Source organism: Eulemur rufifrons, chromosome 12 (assembly GCF_041146395.1).
Source record: "Eulemur rufifrons isolate Redbay chromosome 12, OSU_ERuf_1, whole genome shotgun sequence".
NCBI classification, from domain to species: Eukaryota; Metazoa; Chordata; class Mammalia; order Primates; family Lemuridae; genus Eulemur; species Eulemur rufifrons.
In genome coordinates, this window is record NC_090994.1 from 16,730,675 (window position 1) to 16,752,328 (window position 21,654).

Sequence of the window (21,654 nt, forward strand, 5' to 3'; positions counted from 1 at the left end):
CCAAACTAGTGATTTCATCAGAAATCTTTTAGTGTCACGTGGCACTGTGCAAGCAGGGCCACGTTCACTCTGCTGAGGCCAACTATCAGTTTTTGATGCAATAGGGGGAGGCCACTGACAAATGGTAAGATCGATATTGCACCAATGGGAGTGCAGGAGGCTGACAACATCACCGACTCCCTTCCAGACGCATCCCCAACCTCCTTTTACACAGTGCCACTGACTTATGGGAGCAAGCAAGCAATACTGGTACAACAGAAAATCTAAGGGAAATGCTCGTTCGAAACAAGGAATTTTTACACACCAGGACACAACTGCCAGTTACCACTCTGCTGTTGTAAATGCTGCAAAACATGGATTCATGTAGCAATAAAATTTAAAATGTATTATAAAGTGTTTGTGTTTTTTACAGCTCTCTTAATTAGTTATTCCTTTTAGTTTTGTAACATTAACATTTTTGTTCTATAAACATGTCTGACAGTCAAGTGTGATGAATTTTGAAGATGAGAATTGTGATAGAAGAGGATTCCAAACCTAGGCCCATGAACGATTCTTTTTTTTTTTTTTCGAGACAGAGTCTCACTCTGTTGCCTGGGCTAGAGTGCTGTGGTATCAGCCTAGCTCACAGCAACCTCAAACTCCTGGGCTCAAGGAATCCTTCTGCCTCAGCCTCCCGTGTAGCTGGGACTACAGGCATGCACCACCATGCCTAGCTAATTTCTTTTTCTATATATATTTTTAGCTGTCCAAATCATTTATTTCTATTTTTAGTAGAGACGAGGTCTCGCTCTTGCTCAGGCTGCTCTCGAACTCCTGACCTCAAGCAATCCTCCTGCCTCGGCCTCCCAGAGTGCTAGGATTACAGGCGTGAGCCACTGCACCCGGCCCATGAACAATTCTGATAAGATTAGTAATTAAAAAATATATATATATAATCTCCTGAGCCATTTTACTGCACCAGCGCAGCAAGAGATACAACACAACAGCTTACCACTTTAATGAAAAGTACTAATCAATGAGTTTTACCGGGCTAGTAATAATCCAAGGTGTCCTATTCCATTGTGCTTCCTCTGTGGCAAACAGAATGACTCCAACAAAACTGAAAGGACACTGAAATATTAATCACAGCCACTGGACAAGTCAAGGTACTTACTGGAATCTCAAATGGAGTAAGGTCTTTAGCTTGTTCTTTAAGTCATATTTAGTGAAAAGGCTCATGACGCATATTATTAGAACTTATTGCCCAAAAAAAGGTAGGAGGCAGGGGTGGGCAGAATCACACAGCTGGCAGGAAACTAATAATGTCAGCATATCAAATGATAGTAAAACGCACAGGATGAGAAACTGAAAAGGTTTCATTCTCCAACAGTATGGTAAGTCAACAAACTGATGACATGTCACACGATGCTGAAGAGATTTGGTTTATAAACTGAGAAACAACAGCCTGTCTATCCAGGTTGACAAAGCAACTGATTTCATCAATGCATGCCATGTAAATTTCTTTTTGATACCCTACAGAACAGATTGAAAAATTTTTAAATAATGAATTTCAAGAAAAAATTTTCTGCTGCAAAAAAACTACCACAAATAAACAAAAGGCAGAACATATTTAATGTGGTGTCTTTGTACCTGCAACAAAAAGTCTGTCCTGGAGAAACTGTTGGCATCTACACTGATGTGCCCCTTTAGTGGCTGACTGCGGGCAAGGTTTTACCTCTCATTTAAAAAACAAAAAAAGGCCGGGTGCGGTGGCTCACGCCTGTAATCCTAGCACTCTGGGAGGCCGAGGCGGGTGGATCGTTTGAGCTCAGGAGTTCGAGACCAGCCTGAGCAAGAGCGAGACCCCATCTCTACTAAAAATAGAAAGAAAGTATATAGACAGCTAAAAATATATATAGAAAAAACTAGCCGGGCATGGTGGCACATGCCTGTAGTCCCAGCTACTCGGGAGGCTGAGACAGGAGGATCCCTTGAGCTCAGGAGTTTGAGGTTGCTGTGAGCTAGGCTGATGCCATGGCACTCACTCTAGCCTGGGCAACAGAGTGAGACTCTGTCTCAAAAAAAAAATAAATAAAAAACAAAAAAAAAAAACCTGATGTTGTCTCATGTCATTGCTTTCCTCAGAGAGGTACTTAAAAAACCCTTGGAAATGAATGAAAAATGTCATGAATGATGCTACAAAAATGATTTGCTTGATTAAACAAAGACCAGCACACTTGAGCACATAAATCTCCTGCTACACACAGAAATCTAGTGGCTTAGCAGAGGAGGTATTCTCAACAGAACATTTAAGCTGAAAGTTGAATTACAGAGGCACTTTCAAGAAAATTCTGGGCCATACTTTACTGAGTGCTTTGACAGTGAAGAATGACTGCAGAAGCTAGCCTTCTTAGTAGACGCTTTTTTTTTTTTTAATAATATGAACCAGTTGAACAAATTTAGGAAAAAAATGCTTTCACTTTAAGTGACAAGACTTTTGGATTTCAAAGGAACATTGAATCTTTGGAAAAATCATGTGGTGAAGGAAATCTTGCAATGCTGTCTGGGCTTCAGAGTAAAGAAAGATATCAGCAAGTCTGAAGCATTATTAAAGACCACCTGGAAGAACTAAAAAACACAAAATTAATTATTTTCCCTCCTTTTCCACACAAATGTATGCTTGAGTAAAGGACTCTTTCTCTCAATCTGCTCATCTGATAGGTAAACTGCCTACATTGATAAGGTAAAAAAAAAAAAAAAGAAGGAAAGAAATCAAATAGAAAACTTTTTAAAAAGAAAAAACTGAAGTTTCCTTTACTTATATGACTGACACCAGAGCTGATATCCTTTCTGGGAAGGAGGGAGGAACCACACCCAAAAAAACCAACCCAACAGGCTAATAAGTTCAGCAAAATAAGTACAAAGACAGAAAATATCATTCTCTACTCAAAAGAACAATGGTAATTATCATTAACTTATTGTAGAAACAACTTAATGATTAGATTAAACATGTGAGCTGGGGGCGTAACAACTTTTTGCAAGGGTTCTCTGAGACCTGAAAATTATTTCAAGGGTTCCTCCAGGGTAAGAAGATTGAGAAAGGCTACTCTATTGGATTAAGGAACTTTGCCTCTACTATTAATTTGCTGTAAGTTTTTATCATAAATGGGTATTAATTTTAACAGAAATGTTTTCTGATCTACTGAGATGATACGATTTTTCTTTATTCTGCTAAATGACTTACACTAATTTTCAAATATGAACCACTTCAACATTCCTAAACTTTACTTCATCACAATGTTATTATCCCTACATACTCATATGAGTAAATTCAATTTGTTCACATATTTTTAAGGATGTTTATGCCTGATATTGTCAAATAACTTAAATGCTTTATTTAAAACTGTAAATAAATTCAAGTTCTTGATCCAACCCTAACATCAACCAGAACTGCGCCTGTAAGCCAGTCTTTTAATTTATTTTAATTTCTATGGACTTCAGAGCTTCTAAATTAAAAAATAATTGTCAGAATTAATTCAGATAGAAGTCAGGCCAGTGGTTCTCAAACTTTAGCTTGCATCACAATCACCTTCAGGGCTTTTTAAAACACAAGAACACTGCTGAGCTGCATACAGGTCTAGGAAGGGGCTCAAGAATGTGCACTTCTAACAAGTTCCCAGGTGATGTGCTGCAGATGCTGGCTGGAGAACAACACTTGAGCAACACTAAACTACAACAAACCAAATTAACTGAATTTTTCAACATAATGTTTCACATAACTGAGACACATACACACAGAGGGATGAGATCAAGAGAAAAGTCATTCTTTCATAAACAAAGTGCACCCCCAATTTGTCATCTAAGAACTAGTGTCTTATATGAAGAAAGAAGTGTCCTTCATGAGGGAATTTTTAAGAAAATTTGGAATGCTTTTTAGACTTATTCCTTTATGCAATAAAATTTGTCTTACAACATTAATCATTTCTATGAAAATCCTTCTAAGATGGACCCTAAACTTCTTCTATCTTCTTAAACATGTCACTGAATATAATTTAATCTTTTTGATGTCTCGGTTACTGTTTTAATGTAAATTACTGGGCTATGGTATAACAATAACATCTCAGGAGCTTGTGAGATGTGTTGGGCAGTTTGTCCCCATGCCAAATGTTCTCAGTATTATGACTTTGACGTTCTTGGATCTGCCTTTAATCTTTTTTTTTCCTGTTTAGTATTTTCTCTCAAGTTATCACTTCTTGCTGTAAATTTCACTGTACCTATCTTAGTTTCCTGATGGCTCTTCCATGTGATTTATACATAATTCTCATTGAACAATTAAAGAGTTCCTCTGTAAGTAAATGAATAAACTGTGAGGAGCATTTTTGTTATTACCCTTCTTTTGCTAAAGGTACCCTGGGGACAGTGGAGACTTTCCAAGAATCAGTTTACAGATACCTTCCACAAGTACTTTTTCCCTTTCCAAATAGGCCCTCCCATCTTCACAATCCCTCCCTCAAAAGGTCCAACTTTCACTTACACTCAGAATTTATGATGCACTGCCTCAAGGTTTAATAAACTCCAGGGACCCAAACAAAAGTCAAAAAAAAAAAAAAAATACTGTTTGGGGGAACCCTTCATAAATAATAACTGAGGTGCCATAAACTATCCACTATACGACTTGTCTTTTCCAGTCTTACATATTTCTAAGAGTTAAAAATAGGATATTTTGGACTTTGCTGGAACATTCTAAATTCTCATATATCATTAATATAATTTGTGGGCAATCGTTTAAAGTTTCCCTTTAAACAACTTCATCTCTTCCATCTCCACACACCCCCATCTGCACTCAGTGTTGTCCAAGAATGCATTGCTCTTAGGAGAAAAAGTCCGATAAAAGCAAAGCAAAGAGAACACTGGTTAAAAAATAAATAAATAAATCTAATGATAAAAATGATTTTTTTCAAGGATTTAAATATAAGTAATTCTCTTCAGCAATTTTTGAAACACATGCTTAAATATTTATTAGCCTGAACGAAAAGCATAATTAAAGATCTAAAACAATATCAATTAAGGAGGCTGATTCCTTTAAATATAACAGAAATCTTTTCCAGGGGTACCAAACCATTCAAATTATGCTACATAAAACACACAGATAAAAACTGTATAGGAACTATTTTAGATTGAGTGTGCATTATTCAATATGGTAGTTAAAGCCTATTTTGTAAAATCATATCAGGAAATTTTTATTCTAATTAGTCAATTCTCATTACATCTTTTAAATAGTTTGATATTTCTACCTCCTATTAATAAAAATAAGTTATACCCTAGCTGTACCACTGATTAGTTTTTAGCAGTAGGTATCATTCTCTTTCATTAATTATCCTAAATAAAAATGTACCAAGTTATTTCTGAATCATCTCTTTTATTTATACCTTTAGCTGACACTGGAAGATCAGAAGACACAGGCACACACATTTAAAAAGGAGTAACACACTGTTATCATATCCCTGGCTTCATAAATATTTTATCATTTAAATTATAATGATGCAATGTAACATAACAAGCAGCAGATAATTGTTTTAAAAATTATTATAAAAATTGGACCGGGCGCAGTGGCTCACGCCTGTAATCCTAGCACTCTGGGAGGCCGACGGGGGAGGACTGTTTGAGCTCAGGAGTTCCAGACCAGCCTGTGCAAGAGCGAGACCTCATCTCTACTAAATACAGAAATAAGTGATTTGGACAACTAAAAATATATATAGAAAATATTAGCCGGGCATGGTGGCACATGCCTACAGTCCCAGCTACTCACGAGGCTGAGGCAGGAGGATCACTTGAGCTCAGGAGTTTGAGGTTGCTGTGAGCTAGGCTGATGCCACGGCACTCTAGCCCGGGCAACAGAGTGAGGCTTTGTCTCAAAAAAAAAAATAAATAAAATAAAAAATAAAAAAAATAAATTTGATAAATTACTGTAATTCTATTTGAGCCATATAATTTTCATCACAAATACTTTAGTAATATCTTTTAGTATGCATTCTGTAATTTATTTCTCAGTGTTTTTTATATTATCCAAAATATGTATTAATCCATTTATTTGAACTTAAAAGATATTTTGTGATATAAAGCAAATTTGATATGGCTGTTTGGTTTGAAAATGGAGACTGACTTTGTTAACCAGGAGATACCTTCCATAAATTGAATGAGCTAAACCTCTATCCTGAAGGTTTTGACAAAAAATATATTTAAACACATAAGATAAAAGCATCTTACCAAAAAATTGTGTTAGCAAAGGTATACTGAAATTAGTATTTTTATTTCCTCGACTGCTTCTGAGTATATCAGAATAAAGAAAGTGCCTATGAGGGGAAGGAGGGGAACTGACATAATTAAACATTTGATAAGTCTTGGTAAAGCCTTTCTGATATACTTCCTAGAAGCTAAGAAAATAGATGGTTAAGGACCAGATAACAAATTGGCAAGTCAGGTGGTTTCCATTCTTTTCCTCTCAACAAAACTGCACGAGGACCTAACAGAACTGTCAACTGATGGATGCTTGATGATAAAAATCACTAAGTGACTTTTGGCATATAACTTGGAAGATTCTGACATCACAAAAACTTCCATTAATAAGTTAATTCCATTAGAATTAATTTATTTATACAAACATGTATTTCTCAGAACTTAAAACCAACAAAATCTAAATAAGGGAAATAGATTTGGTACCAAATGCCATTTCATTGTATCAATAAGTAATATATATCTCCAAATATGAGAACTATGAGAGGAAGAGAGGGAGACAGCTCTATTCATTTAAGAATAGATTTCTGTTACAAAGTGAAATTTAATCAAGATTGTAATCTACATAGGTTATTCTAATCAACTATGCATTAATTTGTAAAAATAACTCAAACCAGAAGGTATTTTTAACACGTAAAGCTTTATAGTCACAGGAAAAACATTTTTAATTTCAATGTAGTTACACATTATTGGGGCAGAGAAGTCTGATAATCAAAAATTCAAAGGGAGAAATGGAAAGGGCATATAAAGTCAAAGCAAAAATAAAATATCCAATCATTAGTTTCTTTTTATATTTTTAAATTAATAATGGCATTTACATTCTATTAAATTTAAAAGTAATGTATTTTACTGAAATATTACAATATTGCAGAAATTCCATATTTCTGGTCACTAAACTTTTTAAAATAGTGTAGTTATCTAGTAAAGTATGTGCAAAGGGGTACACAGTTTTTCAAAATTGTCTTAGGAGACATGAGTAAAAATCTGAAGATCATTGTTCCAGACAGAAAAAATTATAAGGAGTCTCTAGATAAGTGAAGACTACATTAACAGAACAGCAAAAATATGACTCTTAAATGTCAGTCTCCTTCAATAGACAAGAGCCTCGAGGACATGTATTTTTTTTTTTCTGGGTATTGTCACCACTATAAATAGCAAATAGATTTTAATCACTGTTTACCACAGGGGGAAATGGATGGAGGGAATAAAAATGGTAAATATATAAATGTCCAAGTATATTATTTAATAATGGGAAATTAGAAACATATTTATACTAGAAATCAAATACAAACCACAGAATTCAGACAAAGCCAGACATATCTCTTAAATTACAAAAGAAAAGTCTTAGCATAGTTAAAAATCTGATTTATGTTTTAAGCAGTGGATAGATTAAAATAATAAATACAGTGCTGGTCTTTGACCTCAAGAGATGCGACTAGTAATTAAATGGGAATAAGAGTTTGGCAGAAGAAGGGAGCAAATCTGAAATGGCTTAGCCCTCTCAGCCATAAATGAAATTTCATTTTAATAAATAAAGTTAAGATGTAAAGTTCTCAGTAAAGCAAAAATCTTAGATGATCAAAATTTAGTATTCAAAAAATATTAAATCTTCCAAATATTAAATTCTAATTCTTTTGTGAGTCAATGTTCTACTAAGACCCTCAGTAAATGTCTCTCATTTTCTCCTCCAATAAGTAGAAAAGCTGTCACCACCATCTGCCTGAACTATGTAGTTTTTAGTTTTCATACCAATAGAAGTAATACCCTAAAAAATCATTCACATCTTCCCATTGGTTTTGCTAGCCCAGCAGGTACTGACTAATTAAGAGATGACATATCCACTTGCCTGGGAATGAACCCTTATTAACTGAAATGGTGGGCTTAAATTGTGTACCTGAAGTAATATAAATTAAATATACTTAGAGCCAGGTGTGGTGGCTCATGTCTGTAATCCTAGCACTTTCGGAGGCCAAGGTAGGAGGACTGCCTGAGGCCAAGAGTTTGAGATCAGCCTGAGCAAGAGTGAGACCCTGTCTCTACAAAAATAGAAAAATTAGCTGGGTGTGGTGGCCCATGCCTGTAGTCCCAGCTACTTGGGAGGCTGAGGCAGGAGTATTACTTAAGTCCAGGAGTTTGAGGCTGCAGTGAGCAGTGAGCTGTGATAAAGCCACTGCACCCTAGCCCAGGAGACAGAACAAAACCCTGTCTCTCTCAATCCATCAACCAAGCAACTCCAGTGACTTGCTGCAATGACGATTTAACATAATGTAAAAGGTTTGAGGTATAATTGGCAGACAATAAACTGCACATATTGAATTTGCACAATTTGATAAATTTTGACATGTGTATATAAATTTAGCTTCTGTAAATCCTAATTCCTTTCTTTTGCCAAACAGTTAAATAGGGCTTTTGTTATTGGAGAAAAGTACTTACCTTCATGTAATTCACAATCTTAGCAAGAACACCAAACTTATATCCAGAGGTTCCAGATAGAGCTTTCAAGTTAAATGATCCATTGTTATGATCTGGAAATAAAGTTCAAAAACCAATTATAACATTTTCATGTTGGACCTCATTCTGACTTTCAAGCAGCCACGATGATTTTAACACTGGTAAGGCTTGCTTGAATTTTTCATCTAATAAATTCTATGCTGTAAAATTTTGCTGAAAAATACAAAATCTTTGAGTGTATATTAAACTACCAATTTTCTCACTAAGGGTAGGAACAAAGTATAAATAACTTAAAAGCATTAAAATAGAGTTCTTTTATAAGCACCTTTATCTCACTCTTACCTGAATTCTGATTAGATTCCCCCCATAATTAGAAGTACAGCTTATTAAACAAGGGAACAATACAAACTTCAATCTGACTCATAAGGCACTTCTAACACAAAGAGATTACTTCTAAGGGATAAAAAGTTCAATTTATCACCTACTACATCAATTTCTACTTACTAACTTAAGAAAAATAAATGGGGCCGGGCGCGGTGGCTCATGCCTGTAATCCTAGCACTCTAGGAGGCGGAAGCGGGCAGATCGTTTGAGCTCAGGAGTTCGAAACCAGCCTGAGCAAGAGTGAGACCCCCGTCTCTACTGAAAAAAATTGAAAGAAATTATCCGGACAACTAAAAATATGTGGAAAACATTAGCCGGGCATGGTGGCACATGCCTGTAGTCCCAGCTACTTGGGAGGCTGAGGCAGGAGGATCGCTTGAGCCCAAGGGTTTGAGGTTGCTGTCAGCTAGGCTGCTGCCACGGCACTCTGGCCCAGGCAAGAGTGAGACTCTGTCTCAAGAAAAAAAAATAAAATAAGATAAAAAAATAAATGGGAATTAATAGGAAAAAAAGACACCCTAACTATTTCAAAGAAAATTTTACAGATAAATTAGGAATAAAAAGTACAGGCACTACCACTGCATGCACATGAGTGTTTAAAAAAGGATCACAGCACTGCCCAACCACTTTGAGAAACAGCCCCCCCCCCTTCTCAATCTGGTGTGGAAAAACCTGTATACAAGACCATTTGCTTCAGAATATCTATCATTCTGTTGCACAACTGCAGGCAGGAGCCCTAATGCCACCATTGCGTCACAAATGCATTCCATTAGTCATAAGTAGGAAAAGTAAAAGATCCATCATGAACACTAGAAACACATTTCAGAAGTACACATTCAATTAGCAAGGCATCAGATCAGATACTGCCAAGTTCCCACGTGGGTGATCCACACAGGGAGAGGTTAAATAAAAGGGGAGGGGAGCGCCAATCTCTGGCACCAGCTTGGTAATAATGATTTAAACAAAAGATTCCATTAGAACAACCACAAGTCAAATGTAACACTTGTCAGAGATCCAAAAGAACAGCTTCTAGATGGCAACATAATACTCCTTTGAGATTTAAGTCTTTACTGAGTATGCTTTTTTGAGACTAAAATGAAATTTCATATGCAAGTTTCCTTTAAAACTAACTTTGTTACAATCTCAACAATAACTTCATTAGCACACTGAAGTCTACCATGTTTCCAAAAGTAACAATATTAAGACTGCCTCACATATATGCTTTCGCATTCACTATTTCAATTTATGAAATATTGCCTACATAGTTCATTTTCCCAAGGTGTTCAGAACACTTTTAACAATAACAGTAACTAGTATTTACTGAGCAATTACTATCTGCTAAACATCATGCTAAATAATTTTCACATTTAATCCCCCCCCAAAATCCTATTTAAAATCCATTATCCCCCTTTAACCATAAGAAAACTCTGGGTAGTAAGCAGTTGAGTATGTATTCAAATCCAGTTGTAAACCCTGTGATACTGCCTTGTATAAAACTCACTAACTAGCCTTTGCACGTATTATTCCATCTGAAACTGGCTATTTTGTTGAAGTATGGAAATCCAGGCTGGGTGTGGTGGCTCATGCCTGTAATCCCAGATCTTTGGGAGGCCAACGCAGGAGGATCACTTGAGGCCAGAAGTTCAAGACCAGCCTGGGCAACACAGTGGGATCCCATGTCTATAAAAATTTTTTAGATTAGCTGGGCGTAGTGCTGCACACCAGTAGTCCCAGCTACTTGTGAGGCTGAGGCAAGAGTACCACTCAAGCCCAGGAGTTCAAGGTTACAGTGAGCTATAATCATACCACCACGCTCCAACCTGGGTAACAGAGCGAGACCTCATCTCTAAAAGAAAAAAAAAAAAAAAAAAGGAAAGAAAAGAAAAGAAATTTATAAATGTACGTTTGATGTTTCCTTGTTTAAATTTAGTAAAATAATATTAAGCTTACCCTACACTCCTGTGTAAACAACTAACTGGAAAGACTATGAAAAAGAGATGACAATATGTTAAGGACGAACACTATACAAACGGTCAATTGTGAACCACATACAGTTTTGTTTAGCATGGTATCTCTCCAGTATTAACTCAATGCCAAGCATAATAAATATTCAATAAATGTTTGTTGAATAAGTGAATGTGATAAGGATATTTCTGTGTACTCCTTTATAGTCCCAGAAACTAATGTCTCGATTCATCTACAATTTTAAAAGTCAGCCCTACAAAGCAAGCATTTACTTTGCTAATGTTTTAATAACCACTCCCATAATTAAGACTCTTGATTGTGTTATGCTTGGACAACTCTAAATAATACACCGTAACTAAAAACATTGTGTCTCTAAACAGCCAACTGGAGACGACTTTGCCATTTAATAGATTGCTTTTTAAATACACAAGCGCATTTACCTAATCAAACCCTCTTGGCAACTTGCAGAGCTGAAAAACCAATTCTTTTTCCTCAGAATTTCTCCTAAATCAAACTACCACATGGAAATAATCACTCCCAGAGGGCAAAATTTATATATGGAACAAATAATGAAAGAAAAAGAAGGAAAGAGAAAAGAAAAATTAATTCGTGAGATTTTATGCATACTTCCTGGAGGAAACATCAAGCTGGTAAACCAGGATTGTTTGTTTCCTCAGTAATTACCTCTCCCGACATTATCTTCTAGCCCCAGCACTGAAGTAGTCACTAAAGGATCTGAAATTTTATAGTAAAACACTAAGGAATCATCAATATGTTAGTAACTCACAAATTCCTACACAGAAATTTAGCTTAAGGACAAAAAATAAAGGAAAGGGGGTGACAGCTGATATCCCAGACAGCTCTATTCAAGTTTATGAATGATTTACTCTTAAGGGTGGCAGGACTTAATGCAAATGAACAGAGAGGAAACTGTCAGCTGCATTGTGGTTCGACCAATAGAAGCACAGCTCCATCTTGGCTGTGCACTAGACTGCATTACAAACAGACGATACCATCGCTTCAGCAGCGTCCTTTCAGACAAGAGGTAGGTTTATATGATCTTTTTTATTTAGTGGTACATGTCCTTATGATGCAATAGGAAAATATTTTACCGTGAAAAATCAACCAGAAAGCTTTGTTCCTACTAAATACCAAAAAAAGCAACGTATTCATTTCATTGCTTGGTAGAATTTTATTATGAAAATATGAAGACTGCCTTGTGCTATTTGATAACCACCCTTACCATCTGTGCCTTAATGGAAAATTCATTACATTTTATATGAAGCTATCCAGATCTTGGAGTAAACCATAAGCATTTGAGATGTTAACTGGTTACTTGCTAATTTCATTTTCTCTGAACAATTCATTTTAGCAGTTTGGTCTGTCTTAACAAAGGATTTTTCTTAAAGAAAAATCTAGACTAAAAGCGAATCCTGGACTAAAGCTTTCTGATTATATGTGCAAATTATACTACTGGCTGGTAAAAAACCAGTTACTTACAAGAAAGTTTGTTATATTTTAACAAATAAGAGAAAATAGTTCAAAATTGTTTTCTTTGACTTGTAGCATAAATGCAGAGAATGCCATGAAATTATCACAATTGTGATTTTTATACAAAAATAAAAGACCATAAAAGACATCATTATGTGGATTGCATTATACTATAACCCAAGAGATAATATATAGAGCTTCAGATTTTCCTAATATCTTAATTAATTTCTCACAGTTAAATTTATTTTACTGTAATATACAAGTTATGCTATTAAATGAAAACCTTTTTAAACAACCTTTCATTTTTGATAAGCCACAAAATATATTTATCAAAGCATTTAAATATAATGTTGAAGTTATTTACGGATTCTCAAAATAAATACAAATTAAGTCTTTTTGGTAAACTACATTTTAAAATTAAAATATATCCTAAGAAGAATTGGTTAAGGAGGAGGGTACAGTACCTTTCTAGGTAATAACATTATTTTCATGGCTCAGAGCAATTTTTCATGTCTATTAAAAATCAGTATCAACTGTGGACCAAATTTCTAATTTTATAGTATTCAAGTAAGAAAATATCATTATTTAGTAGGTACTAGAGTTCCAGGATACTATACACACTGACCTAAAGATCAACTTCTGCCCTTTTACCTCATTGGTAAATTTAATCTTTAAAGGTTTGGTTTTTTTTTCATAATTTCTACTCCTTCTATTTCTTAGTCAGCATTCAGCTAGCATAAGCAAAGCATCCCTTGCAAAACCCAAAGGCTGCTGTAACAAGATATTAGATCTTTCCAGGTTCAGCACAACACGGTTAATTACTTAATTACCTAGAAACCATTCCTGTTTGCTACATACAAAGTGCTGGAGCTCCCCAAAAAAGTCTCAGATAATTTTGTCAAATAAATGTTAACTTACAACTCAAATTTCAGGTAAATTGTAAACAGAAACCCCTACTGCCCACACTGTCTTAACACTATCGTCAGCCTACATTTTACTTGTAAGATATCCATGGTTAGCACAGATGGAGGCTTCGCTGCTGTTTCACCAAACTGACTAGACGCATGGCCTGTCTTGGAGAGTTCCAGAGCTTAAATTGAGTCAGTTGCTCTATATTCAAAGGCAATTATGATTAACTAATCATATTTCAAAGTCACATATGTTCGAAGGCACTAGAGAATTCAATTCAAAGGCTTTTTTCATAAATAGAGCAAAAGCATCATTTTATTCTGACCTGGCAACCCGAGGTCCCAGTACAGTTCCGAGTCCCAGCCCCGCAAATATTCCACTGGGCCTTTTGAAACGGGAGGGAATATATCATAAAAAGCATAAAACAAAATGTAACTAAAAATTATACACTTAAAAAATTATGTTATTTACTTTAAATCCCCTCATTTCTGTAAACAAAATTTTAAAGGGGGTTGGAGGAAAGATCTAGAAAAGCACAACAGACTATTCTTTTACTTTGGTTTTGTTTTTACCATTTTCTCTTGCTCTTTATAAGGCATGTTTACGGCATTTGCTTGATATAAACTTACATTTTAATTTCAAAACTATAGTCTCAGAACAGGAGAAAATGCTAATGGTGTGTGTCTTTCTACATGCCTAATTATGCCTAATCCACCAAAGACAGAATTAATCTTTACCCTAAATTCAACACAAAATATTACTAGAGCTCTATTGTATTTTTTTTTTTCTTTTTTTTGAGACAGAGTCTCACTCTCTGTTGCCCCGGCTAGAGTGCCGTGGCGTCAGCCTAGCTCACAGAAACCTCAAACTCCTGGGCTCAAGAGATCCTCCTGCCTCAGCCTCCCGAGTAGCTAGGACTACAGGCATGCGCCACTATGCCCGGCTAATTTTTTCTATATATTTTTAGTTTTCCAGCTAATTTCTTTCTATTTAAGGGGGTCTTGCTCTTGCTCAGGCTGGTCTCGAACTCCTGAGCTCAAACGATCCACCCGCCTCGGCCTCCCAGAGTGCTAGGATTACAGGCGTGAGCCACCGTGCCCGGCCTCTACTGTACTTTTAAAAGACTTTATTACATTTAATTTAAGGTGGAAAATAACAATGTATTACAGGGTTTGCTTTTATTCAGATATGCCCCGAAGCTAAACAAAGCATGAATGTTCTGAGCTGCTCATCAGTTATCAGTACACTCACAGGGGGCAAACTGTCATCATTTACAACATAAACTTTACAAATACACTGTCTTAGAGACTTCCAGCAAAGCACACAAGTGCCTTTGGAGGTGGCATGCATTGCTACACATAGTCATTACTGGAAGCATAATTATTATAAGCATTTTTATGTGTGAATAAAGCACAAAGACTAATCAAAATGACAACTGCTGACTAATCTTAATTTTAATTTTTTAGAATCCAGAGAACTCAATAAATGTATTAAATAGATTTATAACAGACTTTTAAAAACCAAAGTCAAGGAATAGTACTTTTTAATTCTCCTTTTAAAATAGATATTCCTTTTGGTTTAAGTAAGTAATAAATTCAAATGGTTCCAAAACCACAAGAATATAACAAGGTATATGTTGAGAAGCCTACACATATCCCTGTTACCCCATCCTTTCCCCTACCCATCCCCACAATCTACTGCGATTAATTTCTTGTAGAGCCTCCCAAGATTTTTGTGCAGATCCAAGTATATCATTTCCTTTTTTCTTATATACACTATCCTGTACCTTGTTCTTTTCATTTAATATATCCTAAAAATATTTCCATATCACTATACAGTTACCTGTGATTCAATTGTGTGGATATAGTGGATATACTCTATCAATTTAACCAGAAGAATGGTTCTGGGTAGAATAGATGGGTACAAGGTAACCTGAAATAATTGAAATTAGTTACATGTTTGACTTCGTGGTTTCCTTTTTCTCTTTCTCATTCTCTATTTTTCTAGGGACAAGAGGACCTGAAAAAATTGTAAGTAGTTCATCTGCATCTCAAAAATAAATAAAATATGAGATTTCTTTTTTTTTCTTTCTTTTTTTTTTTTTTGAGACAGAGTCTCACTCTGTTGCCTGGGCTAGAGTGCCATGGCATCAGCCTAGCTCACAGCAACCTCAAATTCCTGGGCTCAAGTGATCCTTCTGCCTGAGCCTCCCGAGTAACTGGGACTACAGGAGCATGCGACTATGCTCGGCTAATTTTTTGTATATATTTTAGTTGTCCAGCTAATTTCTTTCTGTTTTTAGTAGAGACAGGGGTCTCGCTCTTGCTCAGGCTGGTCTTGAACTCCTGAGCTCAAAACAATCCACCTGCCTCAGCCTCCCAGAGTGCTAGGATTACAGGCATGAGCCCCGCGCCCGGCCAGAATACGAGATGTCTTAAACCAATTTTCTAATCATTCTAAAATTTCATTTGAAATGGTAACTTACGTTATTAGTCTTTATAACTTCTCCCCAAAAGACAATACAAAAAAAAGCCCTACTCATAATAAATTAAAATACAAAGTAATAACTTTGGTATACTTTCAACTAGGTGTAATTTTTAGATTTATACAGCCAATCTCTAGAAGAAAAGAAAAACATTAACAGTTTATTATGTCAGGGAGATAGGATGGGGAGTGAAGCTTTTAATTTTTATTTACATAAAATTTTCTATAATAATGTTTATGAAATCAATAGTGAAATAACTTCTTAAATTAACGTTAAGTTTATTAATAAGGTACATTAAACTAATTTGAGAGGCATAATGTAGAAACTGCTTCTCTCTACTCTCTTTTCTCTCCCAATCTTTGTTATCCTCACAGTTACTTCTAATGACAGGTTTAGAAGAGAAACCTTCAAAAGAAATCCCCACATTTTAAAAAGATTAACCTGAAAAGGCCTTCACAAAAAGTCTAAGGGATAGTTCCATAAATGTTGGAGAGGTCCTAAGTTAGCCCAGGTAAAACTACTACTGTCACTTCCTACTCTTTAGGTACCCACACAGCGGCACTGTCCTCTATTTCCCAAAGGTCCAACTCTTCCTCTTTCTCATTCCCTCTGCTCTTCAAAAAGGACCTGAAACTCATTTAGACTTAAGTAAAAATAACCGTAATGTGTGTTACCCCTCGCAGGAATATCTGCATTTTGGCAGCCCTAAAAATCTCAAAGGAGCTCCAAAAGCTGAAGATTTTTATGGCACTTGGGTGTGAGTGTGTGTGTTACTACTCTGTTAGGGAGGCTGAGTCCCAAAGGACCTAACTTTTGTCTCCATTTAAATAAGTTTCTACAAGGAATATTTGTGTATTTGTGTGCATGGTGATTAGAGTCAGAGGCAGCAATAACACAGAGGCTGAATGGGGAGCCTATCAGGACACCCAAGAACACAACTTCGAGGGGCACCACTGACATCACATTCTATGTCAATGGCACCCCCCAGCACAGTATGAATGGTGCTCCCCAGACTTGTGCAAGGTAATGGCCCTGCTTCTGTAACAATGTGCTCTGAAGAGAGAATGCAAAGGATAAAAACGTAATTTTGAAAGGCTGGGTCTACAGACACAGTTGGAGATTACTATAATGTAATGGGAAGTTACATACCTATGTTCCAGACCATGTATTTTTGTACGTCCCTGAACTAAAAGAAGCAATCGATTCAATTACTGCCCATTAGTCTGCTCTCACTTCAAGATGAAGGGTCACCACGCACCATAAAACTGAAGGATTCTTAAATCTAAGAAGAAAACACGCATTTAAGCCTTTATGTCTGGCCTCAGATCATCACTTTAAACTCCAAAACGCAGGGCAAAAGAAAGAAAGGAAGCAAGTCCAGCCAGAGAAGTCAAGCAATTTGCCATGTAAACCTTATTTAAGAAAGAATTCAAAAACCTTAAAAAACATCATTTTATCAATCCCAAAGTTTTAAAATTTTATTTATTAAGAAAACAGGCCACCCATCAATACATGAGTGGATTAATAAAATGTGGTATATGTATACCATGGAGTACTACTCAGCTATTAGAAACAATGGTGATATAGCACCTCTTGTATTTTCCTGGAAAGAGTTGGAACCCGTTCTACTAAGTGAAGTATCCCAAGAATGGAAAAATAAGCACCACATGTACTGACCATCAAATTGGTTTCACTGATCATCACCTAAGAGCACATTCAGGAATAACACTGATCAGGTGTCAGGCAAATGTGGGTGGGGGAGGGGATGGGTGCATACATACATAATGAGTGCGATGCGCACTGTCTAGGGGATGGACACATTTGAAGCTCTGACGGGGGGAGGGGGGCAAGGGCAATATACGTAACCTAAACTTTTATACCCCCACAATATGCTGAAATAAGAATATAAAAAAAGAAAAGAAAAGAAAACAGGCCAGGTATGGTGGCTCACACCTGTAATATCAGCACTTTCGGAGGCCAAGACACCATCTTTACCAAAAAGAAAAGAAAAAGAAAAAGAAAAAGAAGTGTGGTGGCTCATGCCCTGTCTCCAAAAAAAAAAAAAAAAAAAAAAAAAGGTGGTAAAACAGAGGAAGAGTTCTCCTAGCACACTGGCACCTTATGTTTAAAAACAGAGTCCTCACCATTGAGAGAAATATACTAAAATATTTCTAGAAGAAAGGATGTCTGGGATTTGCTTCCAAATAATCCAAGCAGTGGAATCAAGTAGGCAGAGGTACAGATGAGCCCAGAATTGATAATGAAGGTGTATTATGAGCACATGGGGGTTCCTGACACTCTCACACTTCTGCACCATCTTCAAGTTTTCTTTAAATGAAACATACTCTCACATGCAAGGTATCTTCAAAATTTAGAAAAGTATTTGGTACACAGTAGGTAATCAATAAATATTTGCTACAGGAATGAAGGGAAGCCTGTTTACAAGTATGTAATAAAGGAAAAGCATACAAGGTAACAATCAATGAATTAAGGAAGTGGAGCTAAGTTTTTTCTCCTCTTTACAAAATTTTCTTACTGCACAGGTATTTTATAACTTTAGATTAAGCTTTAAAAGATATTTTTAAAAGATCAAAAGGCCGGGCGCGGTGGCTCATGCCTGTAATCCTAGCACTCTGGGAGGCCGAGGTGGGCGGATCGTTTGAGCTCAGGAGTTCGAGACCAGCCTGAGCAAGAGCGAGACTCCATCTCTACTAAAATTAGAAAGAAATTATATGGACAGCTAAAAATATATATAGAAAAAATTAGCCGGGCATGGTGGCGCATGCCTGTAGTCCCAGCTACTCAGGAGGCTGAGACAGGAGGATCGCTTGAGCTCAGGAGTTTGAGGTTGCTGTGAGCTAGGCTGACGCCACGGCACTCACTCTAGCCTGGGCAACAGAGTGAGACTCTGTCTCAAAAATAAATAAATAAATAAATAAATAAAAGATCAAGATAGTAACAATTCACTTAGTTCCTCAATACTGTAGTTCCATACTACCAAACCTTTAATCCTCATAGTTTCACTTAAGGCCTAACAAGTACTAGGTCAATAAAAGCAAAACTTACTGCAAGAATACTCAAACTTTAACTCATTAGCTTATTTTGTGAAATGGAATAATAATTTAATAACTGATATCTCTGAGAGGGCTGAATTTGTCTGTTTTTTAAAATATTAATGTCCACGGGTCATTTAGGTACATGAAACATTTAAAATTATCATCTACATAACAAACAATCCCAAGATTAAGATCTCTTCACAGGTGACGTCAACCTAAAATTTTATTATCCTTATTCTGAAAACTCATTATTTGGCTTTTCTTTCTCTACTATTTTTCACTCAGCCAGTACCTTCCTGATTCAGATCACCTGTCATCAAAGTTTAAAGGAGTGGAAACAAGAGACAGATACACTGAACCAAAAAGTTGAGAAGAATCCATACAGGTAATGAAAAATGCTTTTCAAGGGGCAGTTTCAAGAACACAACCTTAAAACATCAAGATTTTTTGTAGATAATAGCAAAGTGACCACTGCATCAGTCAAGTTTTAAACCAATTCAGCTTTTTCCATCTTCCATTGGCAGTTAATTTCTGTGTATGAACCTTAAATACACACATATCTAATAAATAATATATACAAAAAAACAATAGAATATGGTTTACAGAGGACACTGGCATAGATACACAAAAAATTCAAAAATACTATTCAGACATTGAGGAAGATTCAGGTTCTCTATAGAAATTTATTAAAAATCTTAGGACTGAGATTTGAATGGACAAATCTGTAGTTTGGTTACATACATTGATTTTCTACCTTTTTTTATAGATTCAAAAGAGCAGTACAAGAAGTGGAATCTCTAAAATGGCCTCCAGCCACTGGAATGAAACCACTACCTCTGTTTATCAGTACCTCGGTTTTCAAGTTCAAAAAATTTACCCTTTCCACGATAACTGGAACACTGCCTGCTTTGTCATCCTGCTCTTATTTATATTTACAGTGGTGTCCCTAGTGGTGCTGGCTTTCCTTTACGAAGTGCTTGACTGCTGCTGCTGTGTAAAAAACAAAACTGTGCAAGACTTGAAAAGCGAACCCAACCCTCTTAGAAGCATGATGGACAACATCAGAAAACGTGAAACTGAAGTGGTCTAGCCTTCTACGGAAGAGGAACAAAACCTTTGAAAGCAGCTTGACCTCGTCTGAGAAAAGAGAAAATCCGAGACCAACTGTTAGTACAAAACTGATTCTAAGAATGGTTAAAAGATTTCTAGTAGAAGGGAAAACCAAGTTAAATATGCACTGTTTGTGTGTGTATCTCTTTCATTAAATATACAGTAAAACTTCATAAACGTGAATTTACCAATCTATTTAATACGACACATCAAAAACTGGAGAAATATTCCCAGAATTCAATATTAAGCAGCAAAAGGTAAGCTGGAAAACACAAACAAGGCTAACAATGCTAAAATAACTTATATCTAAATAATTCATATATGCTAAAAAATAAGTGTTTTGGTAACAAAAATGCTGTTTAAAATGTGTTTCTATATCCAAAGTAAAATACTTCCACCATGAGTCCCCATTTATTAAAAAGTAATATTTTTTATTTATTGACGACAACTTATATATATTTTTAGTGATTTGAGTTTTATGTAGGATTTGTATGAAAAAGTTTCAAAATACTCAGAAAGGGCCAGGTGCGGTTGGTCACGCCTATAATCCCAGCACTCTGGGAGGCTGAGGTTGGAGGATCACTTGAGCTCAGGAGTTCGAGAATAAACTGAACAAGAGTGAGACCCCGTCTCTACCAAAAATAGAAAAAATTAGCTGGGCATGGTGGCGCACACCTGTAGTCCCAGCTACTGGGAAGGCTGAGACAAGAGAATCACTTCAGCCCAGGAGTCTGAGGTTGCAGTTAGCTATGATGATGCCACTGCACTCTAACCCAAGGCAACACAGTGAGACCCTGTCTCAAAAAAAAAAAAAAAAAAAAAAAAATCTAGTTATTAAAAGACTATGTACTTCCCATCTATGACAAGGACCCCAAAGTTCATGAAAATGTATGTGGTTTTAACAGTGCTCAGAATAGGCTCCTGGTTACCAAAGTGTTCTGTATACCTGTGTCACAAATCCTTTGAAAGTTGGTTACATGACTTGTGTTTGTTTCTAATATTAGAATAAACATTTAAAAAGTGCTTTGTGAAAAAGTGAGTACAGGCTGGCAATTAAGGTTCTTTAAATTGATAATAACAGATTTCTGCTCTCTTCCCTTCACCACACAGTTCTTTATTGCACAAAAAAATATTTTGTGGCTGGAGTGCAGTGGCATGATCATAGCCCACTGCAGCCTCCAACTCCTAGGCTGAAGTGATTCTCCTGCCTCAGCCTCCCAAGTAGCTGAGACTACAGGCAGAGGCCACTATGCCTGGCTAATTTTTTCTTTTTTTATAGAGACAGAGTCTCACCATATGGCCTCTAACGATCCTCTCACTTCAGGCTCCCAAATATTGGGATCACAGGCTTGAGCCACCATGCCTGGCAACAGCCAGATGTTCTGATAATGTACATTATCAAATTTTTTCCACCCTATCCTGTAATTTATTTAGCCATCCAATAAATATTTATTGAATGCTTCCTATGTGTGCGAGATTAAGCCAGAGACTAATGGTAGAGTGGCAAACAAGTAATCATGCAAATAGTAC

General features: G+C 36.2%; 2 protein-coding genes across 2 annotated transcripts in view; one reads left to right on the forward strand and one right to left on the reverse strand.

Annotated features, from left to right (window-relative positions):
* GTF2E2 (general transcription factor IIE subunit 2) overlaps window positions 1-21,654 on the reverse strand; it is a 61,667-nt gene that overhangs the window by 27,741 nt on the left and 12,272 nt on the right. Inside the window, exon 3 of the mRNA XM_069485231.1 lies at window positions 8,707-8,798. Within this exon, the coding sequence (XP_069341332.1) occupies window positions 8,707-8,798 (92 nt within the window). The remainder of the gene's footprint in view (window positions 1-8,706; window positions 8,799-21,654) is intronic.
* SMIM18 (small integral membrane protein 18) lies at window positions 19,817-20,104 on the forward strand. The gene has a single exon (XM_069485040.1). The coding sequence runs from the start codon at window positions 19,817-19,819 to the stop codon at window positions 20,102-20,104; it is 288 nt and encodes a 95-aa protein (XP_069341141.1).